Source organism: Symphalangus syndactylus, chromosome 10 (assembly GCF_028878055.3).
Source record: "Symphalangus syndactylus isolate Jambi chromosome 10, NHGRI_mSymSyn1-v2.1_pri, whole genome shotgun sequence".
NCBI classification, from domain to species: domain Eukaryota; kingdom Metazoa; phylum Chordata; class Mammalia; order Primates; family Hylobatidae; genus Symphalangus; species Symphalangus syndactylus.
The window spans coordinates 38,926,162-38,943,255 of record NC_072432.2 but is presented as its reverse complement, the minus strand read 5'-3'; the positions used below and the strand labels follow the sequence as shown (position 1 = coordinate 38,943,255).

Here is a 17,094-nt window from a genome sequence, read left to right as displayed (position 1 = left end):
GGAAAATGCAGACAGTGAAAATTGAGATAGAAGACTTCAAGCACAGTAGCCCAGCATGTGTATATTCAGGACAAGTGAATGGTCCCCTCCACTGGATTCAATGACTGAAAATTATGAAGATATCAAAAATGCAAGAAGTTACAGGAAATATTTTTCCTCAATGGCAAAGATGGCACACAAGTCGAAAGGTTAAGAAGGAAGGTTTATTGGCTTCAATTCCCCAGTTGATGTTCAACACTTTATTTAGTTCTCATTTGGATTTTAAACATTTGCTTGACAAATAATTTCCAATCAATTTCCATTTCTTTGGAAAGCTCCCACGTGTAATTTATTTTTAACATCTCTGAAGAGCAGAATTAATGATATTTCCTAGCTGTTGCTCCAGATCATGTAGGGTAGAGGAGGCTGAAAACTGCTACAAGGGAAGGCATCTGTATTGTTTCAAAACGTCAGGACGGTACGGATACTGCAATAGGAAAGAAGAGACATTGTGTTAACATTTAGACAACCCACATGCTTCCATGTGAGAGTCCAAGGAGCATTTGAGGTGACTTAGTGAAAATCTGTCTGTGTTCTCAGCCACTCCATTCCCATCCCTATGCATTTGGGTCAAGTCAAGTGAAAGGAAGTTCATGTTTTTTGGTTTTCTCTTGTGTTTTCTTCAATCTTAAGCTCACTCAAAACCTCCTGAGTATGCCTGTCATTTAGACTTCAGTTCTACATTAGCGTCTTCAAAAAATCATTTTTGCGTGCCCACGTTCCTGGTAAAATACGGAATATAAAACAATAGGTAATAACATGCAATAAGTTTTTGCTACTTGTCACATGCTTCATGCATTTTTTTCACTTAAATCTCAACCTAAACAATGACAATAGGGAGTTGATTTCCATATTATTTCCATTTAGAGATGATAAAAACTGAGACTTAGAAATATTTGTAACTTGCTCTGGTCGCACGTCTAGTATAGCGTGTTGGGATTCAAACCCAAATACAAATTTGCACAAATTATAAGATGATAGATACCTTGCCTGAAAGAACTGATAATTTAATAAAGTTAGGACCATGCTGGAGGTTTAATAAACCTTTGATACAGAGATGTTTAAGGATTCTTAGAAGTAGAGAATGAAGTTGATTTGTATTAATTCTAAGATACTTCATTCTTGTGAAGATTAGAAATGTAACATTTATACTAGAATTAATGCCCTTTCTATAAACCTACTTTTGATGCATACTTTTAAGAAAAGATGATCTTTGCGACTGAGAATTTTATATATATATAGTGTGTGTGTGGTGTGTGTATGTATGTATACATATAAGAAAAATATATGCACATAATTTAGAGAACACAGGACAGAAGAAGCCAGTAAAAAAAAAATCTGTAATCTTACAACCTCAGAGTAATCATGGTCAATGTTTTCTTGAATTCTATCAACTTTTTCTAGACACAGATACATTTTCTAATGTCCTTTTTGAAAATTTGGGATCATCTTATAAATACAATTTATATGATTTATTTTATGAGTTTAAAATTACATTTTAAGAATTTGCCAATGAAGTCTTTTTTTCATTTCTAACGGTTGGGATTTATTAAATCATATTCTTAATGTTGGACTTTTTGAATGTTTCTAAATATTGATATTACTAATAACAAGTAAACATGCATAAACATGTATGTATGTTTGAGTTGATTATTTCTATAGAATAGATTTCTAGAAATGGTATTGCTGGAACAAAGGATCTAGGTTTTTTTTGGAGGTTTCTGATACAAATTACCAAATTGCTTTCCCAAAAGGATGTATCAATTACTATTGAAAGTATATGAAAGTGTCCAAGTCACCTTACTCTTACCAATATTGATATCACAATTTTTAATCTTTGCGTATTGATAAGATTTTATTTACATATGCATATTACTATATGACATTCTTGTAAAGTGAATTTAGGCATGCTTCATGACTTCTTTTGTTGCTCAATAGTGTCCTCTGGTTTTGGTCATCTCTATTTGCCATCATCTTATCAATCTATGATGATGTCAATGATAATAATAATGACAATGATAATTAACCTTTGATGAATACTGTTTTCCATATATATATATATATATATATATATATGTATGTATATGTACTCTTGAGGGGTGATGTGGTTTAATAGAAAGTGAATAGATTTGCTAACAACAAGATCTTCCTTTGAATTCTGGCTCCCCTTCCTACCACCTGATGATTTTGACCAAGTCATGCCTTCTCTGCTTCTTAGTTTTCTCTTCTCTAAGATAGTGAGATTGAGACTGACACTGAGCATTGTTTGGGAATCACATGAGAAAATGCAAGTAAGACACTTAGTAGAACAGCTGGTGCTCTGTGGGTGCTATTTTCTTTCCTTCCTCAAGAATATTTGTCGAATAAAGTATCTAGTATGATAGTTTTGTGAGTTTCAAAGAAACACTGTTTGAAGTTGAAAATCTCATGAAAATAAGTGTGGGATAGCAGAAAAATCTCAGACTCTGGAGCTAGAAGGCAGAGGTTAGATATAACTGCCTGTTTCCAGTTGTGTCTCATATAAATGCAAGTGACAAAGTTCATTATATTAGGTGATTGTAAGTGTAAATGTTAGAGGTAGGAAATAGAATTGGCTTATTTTTCTAAGACTTAGAGAAAATGTAAGACCAACATTTAAAATAGGTTTTAGTACCCTTCTCTTTTACAACAACTTTTCTTTGTAAAATTTTTTTTCTAAACTGCAAAAAAAAAAAGAAAAGAAAAAGGAAAATCTAGTAGTATCTACTTAGAAATCAATCCCAATGTAGTTCCACCTACTCCCACAATGAATATGCTGAGGATGTCCTGAAAATAATTTTAATATACAACCATTAGATGTCACACTTACTTATATGACAGGCGGAGGTGTCAGTGATTCTGTGTTATAATTATGGTTGTTTAAACTTTTTTTGGAGGGGGATGGGGGCCAAAGTGAGTGTTCTCTTTTAAAGAAGGCTGAGTGACTCGGATCATTCAGATATGCTGTAATCAACATAATTTGGCTTCAGCAGAATAGAAAATGCAAAGCAACTGTTTTTAGCTTCTCACAGTATTACCTTACATGTGCTCCATGCAAAGATTGAACTGGCAATGGAAAACCAAGGCACTCGAATTTTTTCTCATCCTTCCACCTTTTCATTCTCTGCTAGACACCACCCCCCTCCGCCCGCTACTGTAGAATACAAAGCAAAACAAAAAAACAACTTAAAATCTACCTCTTTCCAGAGCGAAGCAGGTCAAATCCTTCATTTATTTTTTCAAAAGGTAAAACGTTTGTTATTAATGCATCCAGTGAAAACTTCTTAGCCATAAATTCAGCCACAAGTTTGGGGACAGATTCTTTACTCTTAAAGCCTGAAAAGAAGAAAATATTGTTAGATTCAACCAGGGTAAGTAGGAGAACTGAAGAGAAGATTTTCCAAATAAATGAAAGTTTAGAAAAGGTGCTGCATTCCAGACTGCTATAACTGAGGATAAGAAGAGATAGAGTACTTCAATATGCTTTTACAGTGCTTTGACTTAAAAAAAAATCACAGATAAACAAGGGTCCTTAGTTATTCTCTCTCTCACAGAGAAATTATAGTACAGATGTTATGCCCAAGGTTAAGAGCAAATTTATTAGTTGTCTAGATTTTTGTGTGGATATGGTTTATTGTTATATATTTCCATGGCCTACTAGAAATTTCCTTGCCTTACGCAGTCACAAGTACAAAAAGAGGTGGAGATGAAAGTCCTGGTTAATAGTGACATCAGAAAAGTCTATCTTGGGGCTAGGCACGATGGCACACGCCTGTAATCCCAGCATGAGCACGTTGGGAGGCCAAAGTGGGCAGATCATTTGAGGTCAGGAGTTCGAGACCAGCTTGGCCAACATAGTGAAAACTCATCTCTACCAAAAAAAATTAGCTGGGCGTAGTGGTGCATGCCTGTAATCCCAGCTACTCTGGAGGTTGAGATAGGAGAATCACTTGAACCTGCAAGGTGGAGGTTGCAGTGAGTCAAGATTGCGCCACTGCACTCTACCTTGTGTGACAGAGCAATACTTCATCACCAAAAAAAAAAAAAAAAAAAAAAAAAAGAAAAGTTCTGTATTATTGAAGACTATAGATAGAAAAGAAATTTTAATTTATTTTTAATTTCATTGCTTTTCAAAAACTTGCCTTGTCACTCATAAAAGGAGAGAAATTCTTAGATTAATGAGAATTTGGCTCTGAAGCCTAACTACATACCTCCAAAAATAGCTCCTTTCCAGGTGCGTCCAGTCAGTAGCAGCATAGGGTTTACTGAGAGGTTCTGGGAATCAGGAGGTACCCCTACGATGACACTTGTGCCACATGCCTCATGACAACATAACAGGGAAGCCATCTGGAATAAAGTGAACATTTAGTATCCTTAACGTGGAGTGGCATAGTTCATACTCATAATGCACAATATCATGTAATAGGCTTAGCTGGATTGTGAGTGTGTAGAGGGAAGAGATCATGTCTTTTGCTCCTTCAGTCCCCCTTTCTTTGCGTAGGATAGTGCTGTGGATGTAGGAAATGCCCAGAAAATGGTTTTTGAACGAAAGCATGGACGAATAAATTGGTGTGCCCTTAGTTCTTCCTAATAAAGGAATAAAGAGGGAAACATCATTACAAACATAATAAAGTCCTGTTCCTTGTACAAGTGTACATCATTCTTAGGCAATCTGTGAGTTGGTTCATTTTTCATTGATTTATTACATAGATATTTTGAACCCAATACTTTGAATCAGATATGTTGATGGTGAACAAGATAAATGAGTATATCACCAAAATTAGTCTCGTCCACTTGATAGCCTCCCTTATTAACAGATTCCTATGTCCATTTCTCAAGTGGACATGTTTTAAACATTGTTTTTACCTCCCCAAATGTATATTGGTTTTACATTAAACTACATTGACTATTTGGGAACCTCAAAAGACAGTTCAGAAAATATTTTCCAGTCAGCTTTTGGAACATGTTCTGTAGTTAGAAAATGGTTTAGGATCCCTCTAGGTATATAATGATTAGTTCTTTGATTTTGGATTCTGACCTTTGGGAGACCGACATCCTCAGAATATGTGGCTGTCAGATATTTGGTGTCTTGAGATAAGGTACACTCCAGTTCCACATGAGAAAATGGAGGAAGATATAGAAAAAGAACATTAGGAGAAAAGCTATAGCCCTGGAAAAAATTGGATTCTCTTGACACTTTATTCCTCTGTGGCATTTGTCCCAGGTCAAGGCTGCTGGGAACTTTGATCTCAGGGTGCTGCTCCCTGTTACCCACACTGCTGGACCTTCTAGAAAACATCAGCAATGGAAACTTTTTGGTTTCTGGAGACTTTTTCAGTAGGAGTCTAGATAATTCTGGGTAGGTAAAATATAGCTAGAGATATGTTTCCCGTTGCCTTTGATATTTGTAACTGTTTGAAAGTAATATCATGTAATAATTCAAAGATGACATAAGCACTGCAAGATTGGAAATAGTATTTCATATCAGTAATGCCAACTGAGGCTCGGCATGGTTGCTCATGTCTGTACTCAGCATTTTTGGAGGCTGAGGTAGGAGACTCGCTTAAGCCCAGGAGGTTAAGGCTGCAGTGAGCTATAATCATATCACTGCACTCCAGCCTGGTGACAGAGTGAGACCCTGTCTCAAAAAAATAAAATAAAATAAAAAAGGGGGCAGCTGACACTTATTGGAAACTAACCACATGATGGGTTATATTGTGCAAAGTATTTTACATGCATTGTCTCATGTGTTTCATAAACAATGCCATGAGATATGTAGCTCTTAAGTTTTGAGGGTGGTAAAATCTTTTGACTTTATTTAAAGTATTCAGTCCAAGTAGTACTGGGTACCAGTTTTGTGCCAGGCACTGTCCAGTTTCTGTGATAAAATATAGCAATGTATTAAAGCAGTCACTTTCCTTAGGGCATATTTTCTGTTAATAAAATAATAGTTGGTCTAAAATTGCTCATTTCTTTTGACCAAAGAATACTATGTCAAAAAGTTTGGAATTCATTAAGAGCATACATAAAATTGTTAAAATATTTTTGTTAAGAATGTAAAAGAAAAATAAAACTTTTTAATTTGAGAAAATGATTTATATTATTTATATATATTTAAGTTTGCATTTTAAACTAAAAATTAATAAAGTATATTTGTAGTGGCTGTGTTAAGAAAAACAAGCCCTTTATCTTTTCTCAAGAGGAAATATGACTTGAGACAGGTTTGCTTAGCTGATCGAATGGAAGATTTCTCATAAGAATAAATTAAACAAGCCAGGTAACAAAAAGATGATGGAAATTTCCATTCATCATTAAAAATATCCTTTATACATAATACGTATATTCTACTGCCTAAATGCATCTTCCAGGTTGCAGAGGCAGAAATCTCAGGGCATGTCATGGAACATACCATGGTGTCAAGCCGACCAATGACTTCAAACGAAAAATCCACACCTCCATCAGTCATTTCCTTTAGCACCTCCTGGATGGGTTTCTTGTAGTCTTGAGGGTTGATGCATTCAGTGGCACCCAACTCTTTGGCCTTTGCAAATTTGTCCTTGTTGATGTCCACCGCAATGATTCTGGCCGCTCCAGCTGCTTTACAGCCCATAACAACAGATAGGCCGACCCCTCCCAGGCCAAACACAGCACAGGTAGACCCTGGGGTGACCTATGTTTTCAGAAAATGCAAAAATGAATTAAATAAAGTTTGGTAGAGATTGCTTAAGCTTTATAAAGTGCCATGTCTTGTGTGTTATCAAGAACTACTTAGACTCTTCTGTCTAACCTGTTATTGAAACCTGTTTTGGCTTGAAATGCCTCATGTTTAAATTCAAGGGGTTGAACTAGTTGAGTAGTTCTGAAACTGCTGCATATTAGATTCATCTGGGGAGCTTTAAAAACATCCCACAGTCCAGGTCATAGCCCATGCCAATTAAATGAGAATCTCTGCAGGTGGAACTAAGTCCCCAAGGGATTCCAATGGGTCAGGCTGGGAACCAGGGGACCGGATGATCTTTGAGATCCAGATGGCAGTGATTACAATCTTGTAGGGACTCTCAATTGCTGAAATCCCTTGATAGCCAGCTTCAGTATCTCATACATACACCAAGGCAATATTTGGAAAATAAAATAAGTGGAAAAGGCTACTCCAGGAGACTGAAAACTATTCCACTTAAACTCTCAATAGTTAACTCCTTTGTTCATTTTTGTTCAGTAGTCGTGACCAGTATATCCCTGCTTTAAAAAATACACTAGTGAACAACACAGCAATGAAACAGTCTATATTTTAATAATAAATAAAATCTGTTCTTATGAGTATCCTCAGCTTCTGTTCTTGGGTAGGCTCACTTAGACTACTCATTAAAATAGATGAGGCAATTGAACAAGGGAGTAAGTGCTAAAGTCACCGAAATTTGGAAAAGATGTCCTCCAAATTGTTTAAATTGGCTAGTGGTTATTTATTAAACCTAGTCTCCCACAGTCAGCCTTCGTTTTGGGTAACATGCTGCTCCTGTTCCAAATAATCTCATTCTTATATTCCCTTAAGGGTGTCTTTTGCACTCATTCATTCACGAAGTGTTATTCAATACTATGGGGGACAACACCACCTTTACCTTACTTAGAAAAATACAAGGCTTGTTTGTGACTGTGGTTTAAAAGTGCTAATAATTATGGATTGTGATTTAAGATTCAGCAGGAGATGTGTAAAAGATATTTTGGTCTTAGCGCTCATATTGAGCAGAAGTGAGATTTGGGGCAAATATCTTTATATCTCTGGACCTTGGTTTCATAAAATGAAGCATACTACTAGATTTTCAGCCTACTCAGATGAGGAGCCTTTAAAGAATTTCTGCTTGAAATTTACCACTTCTGAAGTATATGTGTGTGTTCATACCAGGGAAGATAGTTTTAGCAGTGAAATGTCATAATGAGTGAATTACACATCACTGAAGCTTCATAACTTTTCTTCTAAGAATCCACAGAGTGGGTGAGCCTTGGTTTGGAAGTGCATCAGGTAAGGTTTTGGACTCTACTGTTGATCCTAATTCTGGGAGCAGAGGATCCACAGACTAGATGGTCCTCAAGGGCAGACGCTTCATTTCATTTACTTTTGCTGTCAGAGCCTAGCAGAATCTGTGGTGCCTGAGGCATGTATAGGTGCTCTCCAATTGTTGAATGAATTACTACATGAGTTAGTTCACAGACCTAAAATTTCATGATCCCATAAACAGCTAATTCAGAAGAAAAATTATTGAAAATGACATCTTTACATTTTCTTAACAACTTTTTATCTGTGATAAATTGGTGAAATTTCTAGCCTGTGCTCTCAATTCTTTCTGGGTTGTTTTTCTACTCTTAATTGACACTTCAAATCTACAAAAATAATTTCTGAGTCTTGCAAGAAATTGCTTCCCTTTTGGTTCCTGACAGTCTGCGTGTAACCGGTTTTATCATCCATTGTCATTTCTACCTTGGCAACTTTGACTGCAGACCCATAACCAGTCGAAAATCCACAGCCAATGAGGCAGACTTTCTCCAGGGGTGAGGCTGCATCAATTTTGGCCACTGCATTCTCATCTACCACCGTGTACTGGGAGAAGGTGCTGACACCGACGAAGTGGTGGATGGGCTTCCCCCTGCAGGTAAACCTCCTGGTGCCATCCTGCAGGGTCCCCCGAGGATTGCCTAAACTGGGCAGTGCAATACACAGACACACAAAGGCATGAGACAGGAGCATAAACTAATGTGCAAACTCAAAGTCTGTGCAAAGAAAGCATCAGAAACTTACTCATTTTTCAAGCAGTAGTTGCTTTCTGGGTTTTTACAAACTCTGCATTTTCCACACTGAGGAGTAAAGAGCGGGATGACTTTATCACCTGGAGAGGAATAAAACAAATTTTTCTTAAATTTCTATGCAGGAATTAATAGAGCAAAAACTTAAAGCTCACATGTATAGATTAGAATCATGTATCTGAAAAGTTTCTAAGAAATAGGGTCTAGTCACAACTATGTCATTTGTCATTTCCTGCCAAGGCCTTGTTTTTTAATTTGGGTTTATAAGTGCCGGAAGAATCCTAAAGAGAAAATGCAAGTGTGAGAAACAAGATGGATTAAAAAAATTCCATCAACTGTATTAATAAACTTTTATGCAGTGCACTAATTTATCCTGGAGGCTTTGCAGATATAATTTATGTAATCCTTGTCTAATTAAATCTTAATTAAATATTTTTGCTGTAAGTATAAATATAAATTTTAGTTGAAAGTAGCCTATTTTAGTCCCAGTAGATGTTGGGAAGATCTGGTATTTTGTAAGAATTTGATTTACAACAAAAATGAGATTTTTAACATAGGTCTTGGCTTTTCAAAGAGACTAGGTTTATCTTTATTATAAAATGAGTGTTTTCAAAAAGATCTTAGTTCTTTTTTGAGGAAAACTAACAAAAATAGGACAAAGAAGAATTACAGAAATTCATCTGAAAATTTCTACCCTCCACAATAAGTTAGACACTTTTTTTTAGGATAAGAATTGACTTTCAAGTGTTTTTAGCTGGTAATTTGTGAATTATCTATTTTTACTGTTATGGTGGAGGGAGGAGGGGTGAGAAATAAGGCAGTCATTTTGTTATTAATTTTTTTCTGAGTAAAGGAAATAGTGAGAGCTAAAACTCAAATTGGACAGTTTATTTTATTATTTTCTTTTCACAGTCTAAATTAGTACTTGGTAAGTGGACAGGTCAAATCCACTGGCTAAAGTGATTCTTCAGAGTTAAAGACAAATTTTATTTTTAATCACCTATTCTGTCTATTTCACAAGACCAAGAAAAATGATTGGTGCATAACATTTTATAGGTAAAGTTTATATGGAAATGATGGTATGGAAATGTTATTCATCCTTAATTAATATAGAAATATTTCTATTAATACCTAATAAGATTAGGTAAAATAAATATTGAAGATAAAATAATTAGTAATCCATAATCAGTCACATTTAAGCATGGCTGAAGGTAATAAGGCAGACATTGTTGATGATGGACGGCTCCTGCTATGTTTCTTTCATTTCCTTTCACCTAGTCTGTTTCATTGATTCCATGCTCAGGAAAAGAGACCATGTTGAAAGAGGAAATTGGTGAAAGAGCTGCATAGGTCACCTAAGGAAAGGTCATGTTTATTCAGCCATAGCCGTGTAGCCTCCATTTTGTGAACTCAGCACAGAACAGTGTCCATACTTATGTTTTTTTCTCTCCTCCCATTTATAGTTTTTTGGGCCCTTACAGAAGACAGTGTTCAGCTAACACTAACATGGAAGTTACTAGATTATGAATTCCACACTAGTAGGCACTGTGTCTGTTTTGATCCTCATATATCTCCAGGCTCTAACCTAGTGCCTGGCATCTAGTAGATAGTACATAATGGTTGAAGGGTAGAATACACGCATGTGTGCCTGAAGCCATACATGCTTGAGTCAGGCAAGCAGAGAGGGAAGGAGGAAACCCCTGAAGTCCCAGCTGCCCTGTGACCTTGTGCAAGCCCTTTCGTCTTTCATTGCCTCGGTTTCCTCATCCAGGCTGACTAACCTTGTGATGGTGAACCAAGGCATGTCCCTGAGTGTGAATCCTGTACCTGGTTTGACTGTAGTCACTCCTTCTCCAATACTCTCCACGATGCCGGCTGCCTCATGGCCTAAAATCACAGGAAGGGGGGTCACCATGCTACCACTAACCACGTGGTCATCTGAACGACAGATTCCTACGGCCACCATCTACAGAATAAAGAGAAGATGTTTAGATTCAGAAAAGATTATGACTGTCAGATGGACTTAACAAACCCAATTTTCTAAAATTGTTATTCTAAAATATTTTCAAGGGTTTTGCTGATAATCCCTACTATTCCCAAATATGAAAGATTCAGTTTATCTCCAAGGTTATCCTGTCTAAAACCTTCCTCTGTCTTTCTCTCTTGAACAATTTAGAATAATCTGTGAAATAATCGATCCTAAAATATTTGTCTTGTATAATATAGAAGAATGCATAGTTAAAAGAAAAAGAAGTAGAAATTGCAAATTAACACCAAGAAAATATCTAATGCAAATTGATTGTGAAGTCTTAATATATATATCCCTTTACATTTTTTTCTGTACAAACCCATAAATTCTTTTATATTTCACTGGAGTTATATGTCATGTACTGTTGCCCACTTTAAAAAAATTTAACAATTTATATTTATACTTTCCTTGACAACAAATGTAATTTTATTTTCTGGATAATTATATAAAAAATACCTCTAGCGGATTTTGGATGTTTCTATTTTTAATATTTTCAGAATTTTTTAAACTTAAAATTAAATACAAATGGAAAAAGTATTTCACCTTAATGCGAACTTCATGAGCCTTAGGAGGTGCAACCTCTACCTCCTCAATGGAAAAGGGTTTCTTTACCTCCCATAGCACAGCTGCTTTGCATTTGATTACCTAGAACATCAAACAGAGAGATGGTACCAGTGTTTTCCCACTCTTGCAGTCAGAAATTGTGTCTTTTCATCTTTGTACATGCAACATTGAGTCTCATATCTGGCGCCTAACAGGTGTTGCATAGAAATGAAGTCCTCTGGTTTATAAAGAGAATAAGAGTATCTTTTAAAAAAGCAATAACATAAGGAAAGATAAACAGAGTTAAGTACAATAAGGCACTTAGATAAAATGGAATATATTCATTTAGGCTATTCTTTTGGCTTTTTTTTTCTCCAAAGATGTTTAATCCTGATATTTTCTAACGCTGTCCTGAAGACACCTGTTTACCCACAACAATTGGCTGGTACATGTTCTAAGTCACCTTTACTTTGCTGACAGAGTCAGTGCCTGTCCAAAATACACTGCTTTCTTGCTCAATTTTCTGCTTAGGCCAAAAGGATCTGACTCCATAAAAACAGTTATACATTTACCTTCCTGCGTAGGATGATGTCTCTTTCTCTATTTGCCTATTGTCCTCTTTTAATTTTCTCTCTCCACTTCTGTGGAAGAGAGAAAATTGTCTCAAACACCCATTTGAAACTTAGCTTTGGCAGCCTGTTTTGTCATCTAATTTATGTGCAGAGACTACTTCCAGCTTAGATTTGAGCCCAAAATTACAGACGTTAGGGTTGGCGTTGTGTATGTGTGTTTGTGTGTGTGTGTGTGTGTGTGCATTCAGACCACACGCATGTATTTAAAAACTGGAGAAACTGTGTATTTGAGTTTCTATCTAGCAAGCTTATCCACAGATGTCCTTAAAAATAAAAGCTGATCACATATTTCCAGTGCTTGGCAGTGTACTGTAAAACCCATCTTTATTGTGGTAAAGCATGTACAATTCACAGAGCTCTTTCTATAGAGAATCAACATAATTGCAAATATAATAAAAATTCAATTGAAATTTCATCTTCTGCCAATTAATTTTCATTATTCATTTGTCAAATCCTTCAACTTTGCAGGATTTTCAATGTGGTCCATGCCAAAATAAATATCAGAATACTTGGAAATAAAGTTCTAATAGTAGGAGTTTCTGATTGTCAGGTGCCTATGATGTGACAGGTGCATTGTGGCTTGTGCTGAGTGAGTTACATGCACTATTTTTATTTTTAAAATTTGTTTATTTTTAATTTCAACAGTTTTTGGGGTGCAGGTGGTTTTTGATTACATGGATAAGTTCTTTAGTGGTAATTTCTGAGATTTGCTGCACCTGTCACCCGAGCAGTGTACACTGTACCTAATGTGTAGTCTTTTATCCCTAACCAAAGTCCACTATATCATTCTTATGCCTTTGTATCCTCATAGCTTAGCTCTCACTCATAAGTGAGACCATATGGTATTTGGTTTTCCATTCCTGAGTTACTTCACTTAAAATAATGGCCTCCAGCTTCATCCAACTGGCTGCAAAGGCCATTATTTTGTTCCATTTTATGGCTGAGTAGTATCTCATGGTGTACATATCCCACATTCTCTTTATCCACTCGTTGGTTGATGGGCATTTAGGATGTTTCCATATTTTTGCAATTGCAAATTGTGCTGTTGTAAACAACATGTATTACTTTTAAACCTAAAAAGGATGCTATCAGGACAGTACTATTGAATTATTGGTCTTACTACATCTGAAATAATTGAGGACCAACTGACTCAGTGATTGAATAATTTTCCTGAAGTCTCAAAGCTGGCTGTCCAGAGAATAAAGATCAGACCAGGCGCGGTTGCCTACCCCTTTAATCCCAGCGCCTTGGGAGGCTGAGGTGGGCGGATCACCTGAAGTCAGGAGTTGGAGACCAGCCTGACCAACATGGTGAAACCCTGTCTCTATTAAAAATGCTAATTAGCCAAGTATGGTGGCATGCGCCTGTAATCTCAGCTACTTGGGAGGCTGAGGCAGGAGAATCACTTGAACCCGGGAGGCAGAGGTTGCAGTGAGCCAAGATCACCATTGCACTCCAGCCTGGAAAATAGAAAGATACTCCTTCTCCAAAAAAACAAACGAAAAAATTAATGTAGCCTCACGTTTTCAGTACTCCGTGGTAGTAAATATCAAAAAGTTAAATGGCAACAACAATAATAGTGGCTAATATTTATTGACTTATTTTTATTTACCAGGTACTATTCTAAGTGCTTTTCACTATTAATTTATTGAATTCTCACAGCTACCTTTTGAAATAAACATTAGTATTGTCACAATTTAGGATTGAGGAAAATAAAATGCAGGACGGGGAAACATAAATGAAATGCTGTCAAAAAGCTGTTACTGATGTTGCACTCAAGAGGGGAGGATTAATTATCTATTTCATCAGTTATTATTTTCATTAATATGATTGGCTTATACTTTTGCTCTGTGAACTCATTATTTCTTTTAAGTCGAGTTTAGTAAATGGTAAATTTAAATTTTCTTTTTTCTAATTATTTTCTATGAGGAATGTAAATATTAATCAACAATGAATGAAAGTAAAGTGAAGTGGTGTAAGAACAGTACCAATGGGCCGCTCATGTGATTTCCAACCAGTCTTATTGATATGAGCCTGTTTTGTCGCACCACAGCGTAGAGATAAGCCTCAGAACCTTTAAACTGAATTATCATAGTGAGATATTTTATTGTGTGATACACTCCTAGCACAACAAATGGCTGGAAATAGTTGTGCAGGTTTTTTTTAAATTAGGCAATTAATAATATCAATTGATTATATTGAATGACTACATGCATTTCTGTGCACCTGTAAACACATTGAAAAAATAAGTATAAATTTATAGAAGAAAAAAACAAATATTTGTGCTCTGAGTGCTAATAAGTGATTCAAATTGCATTATTATTTTTCTGTAAGATCATATTGACTTATATAGGGGAGACACTGTTCCATAAGATTTCTGTGGAAATTGTCTGAATTGTGTCATAATGGGCCCCCTTTAAACGGAATTTGCATATGATGTCTTGCTTAACCTTGATGATTCTAATGCTGTGACATCAACGAGTATTTTGTAAGTTATTTTATAGTAAGGTTAAAAGTAGATTTCAAAATCTTCTCAGTCAAATTCCTCTCATAAAAGTTTTGTCAGACTTAACTTTCTTGTGTTCACAAAAAATATGAATACAAATAATAACACATTTAAATTATGATTTCTTAATATAAAGATAGCTTCTGATTAAAGACTTTTATAACTTTAGATTTACAAATAAGTCATGATTAGCTTGGAATAAACTATCGCTTTACTGCAAATTTATTTAATGTAGGAAATAAAGACTTAATAGATACAGATTCTATATATTCTTTTTGAAGGTATTTAGGAATAGCCTATTTCCACTATAGTTCAGTATTGAAGAGAATATATTACCAACAGTAATATATTTTTTGCTTACTTTTCCTGCTGTGCTCATATTGATTCTGTCTTCTCTGCAGACCAGGAGACTGGTGAGTACTTGTGGTTTTCTTCTCTGCTTGAGTGCATAAAGCAGGTATATTGCACAGGTATTTATTTTGTTTGCTCATATAACACCCAATTCCAACTACACACGTGATCTAGGTTTTCAAGCCACACCCATCATATTCTTCTCAGACTATCACATCATAAAAAAATCGGCACTGAAACAGCACTCAAAACCTTGACTTTTCCAATTTCAGATAAGATTTTGCTATCATTCAGTTAAATATTAAGTTAAAACGATAAATTTTAATTACTTTCTCTCTTCCTCCTCTCTCAAGTTCCTGCTTCTCTTCTCTCAAACCCACAGGGGTAATTCAGAGTTCAGTTTTCCCTTTGGGGTGATTCAGAGTTCCGTTTTCCCTTTGTCTGCACTAAGCTGCAATTTTGGATCCACATGGTGCAGTTATGAAGCAGGAGGAGTAGGGAAATGGGATAAACAAAGTGAAACAGAGAGAGCTAGGAGCCAGAGGAGTGTGTTTGATACAGCACTCTCCTTCTCTTTATAGCAGAAAATCAGACACCCCATCAGTCACAGCAAAGGGGCTCACTGTGCCTTGCATTTCTACTCCACTCAGTAACAATCAGCATTGATTAAGCATCTCCCTGTGTCAGGCACTAAGCTGGGGCTGGTGGGGTGGCAGTGATGAATAAAACTTGACTTTTACCTCTGCTGAGAGGCAGTATAGGGAAGTGGTTATGACATAGCCTTTGGGATCAGGCAGACTATTCCTTAGCAGCTCTGTATACTTGGACTTATTAGTTGACTGTTCTTTGCCTTAGTTTCCTCGTCTTTAAGGTGAGAATGAATAGTATTGTGCCCAGAAGCTGCAGACCTTCGCAGTGAGTGTTACAGCTCTTAAAGGTGACATGTCCAGAGTTGTTCATTCCTCCCAGTGGGTTCGTGGTCTTGCTGACTTCAGCAGTGAATCCGCAGACCTTCACAATGAGTGTTACAGCTCTTAAAGATGGCATGTCCAGAGTTGTTTGTTCCTCCTGGTGGCTTCGTGGTCTTGCTGGCTTCAGGAGTGAAGCTGCAGAACTTCACGGTGAATGTTACAGCTCATAAAGGTAGTGTGGACCCAAAGAGTGAGCAGCAGCAAGATTTATTGCAAAGAGCAAAAGAAGAAAGTTTCCATGGCATGTAAGGGGACCAAAGTGGGTTGCTGCTGCTGTCTTGGGTGGCCAGCTTTTATTCCCTTATTTGGCTCCGCCCATGTCCTGCTGATTGGTCCATTTTACAGAGCACTGATTGGTCCATTTTACAGAGTGCTGATTGGTCTGTTTTTACAGAGTGCTGATTGGCATGCTTACAAAACTTTAGGTAGACACAGAGCACTGATTGGTGCATTTTTACAGAGTGCTGATTGGTGCATTTGCAAACCTTTAGCTAGACACAGAGCACTGATTGGTGTGTTCACAATCCTTTAGCTAGACAGAAAAGTTCTCCAAGTCCCTACCTGACCCAGAAGGCTAGCCGGCTTCACCTCTCAATAGACAGAAAGTCAAAGAGAGAGAGGAAGAGACAGAGACAAAAAGGGAGTCAAAAAGAGAGAAAGAGAGACAGAGAGAGGAAGAGAGAGACAAAGAGGGAGTCAGAGAGAAAGAAAGAGACAAAGTCAAAGAGAGAGAGGGAGAGACAGACAAAAAGGGAGTCAGAAAGAGAGAGACAAAGAAGAAGTCAAAGAGAAAGAGAGATAGAAGTAGTAAAAACAGTGTACGCTATTCCTTTAAAAGGCAAGGTAAATTTAAAACCCATAATTGATAATTGAAGGTCTTCTCTGTAACCCTATAACACTCCAATACTGCCTTGTTGTCAGTGTAAACAAGAGCATAGCCCAACAGAACTGAAGCCACTGACAACCTGTAGCCTTCCTATCAAAAATCTTTAAACCAACAGGTTTCCTAACAGGGGATCTAAATCTTAATTGATTACCATACAAAAGTCCTACCAGATCTAGGAGGAACTCAGAACAGGATGATAGATTGTTCCTCCCGGGTGATTAAGGGAAAAAGACACAATGGGTATTCAGTAAGTAATAAGGAAACTCTTGTAGAAGCAGAGTTAGGAAAATTGCCTAATAATTGGTCTGTTCAAACGTGCGAGT

At 36.6% G+C, this 17,094-nt stretch overlaps 1 protein-coding gene across 1 annotated transcript; it reads right to left on the bottom strand.

Annotated features, from left to right (window-relative positions):
• Positions 1 to 192: 192 nt before the first annotated feature.
• On the bottom strand, positions 193 to 15,281 carry LOC129492086 (alcohol dehydrogenase 1C). Its single transcript, XM_055296936.2, has 9 exons — positions 14,925 to 15,281; positions 11,426 to 11,527; positions 10,681 to 10,819; positions 8,849 to 8,936; positions 8,531 to 8,750; positions 6,467 to 6,727; positions 4,269 to 4,404; positions 3,255 to 3,393; positions 193 to 466 (listed from the first exon to the last, which is right to left on the bottom strand). Exons 1-9 carry the CDS (start codon positions 14,940 to 14,942, stop codon positions 442 to 444), a joined length of 1,128 nt encoding a protein of 375 aa, XP_055152911.1. The 5' UTR covers positions 14,943 to 15,281; the 3' UTR covers positions 193 to 441.
• Between the last annotated feature and the right edge of the window lie 1,813 nt (positions 15,282 to 17,094).

Excerpts from the sequence above, each read along its gene's own strand:
- LOC129492086 (XM_055296936.2), bottom strand. Across the intron at positions 10,820-11,425 it reads CTCATGAAGTTCGCATTAAG|ATGGTGGCCGTAGGAATCTG; the intron begins GTGAAATACTTT and ends TTTATTCTGTAG. Across the intron at positions 3,394-4,268 it reads GAAAGGAGCTATTTTTGGAG|GCTTTAAGAGTAAAGAATCT; the intron begins GTATGTAGTTAG and ends TCTTCTTTTCAG.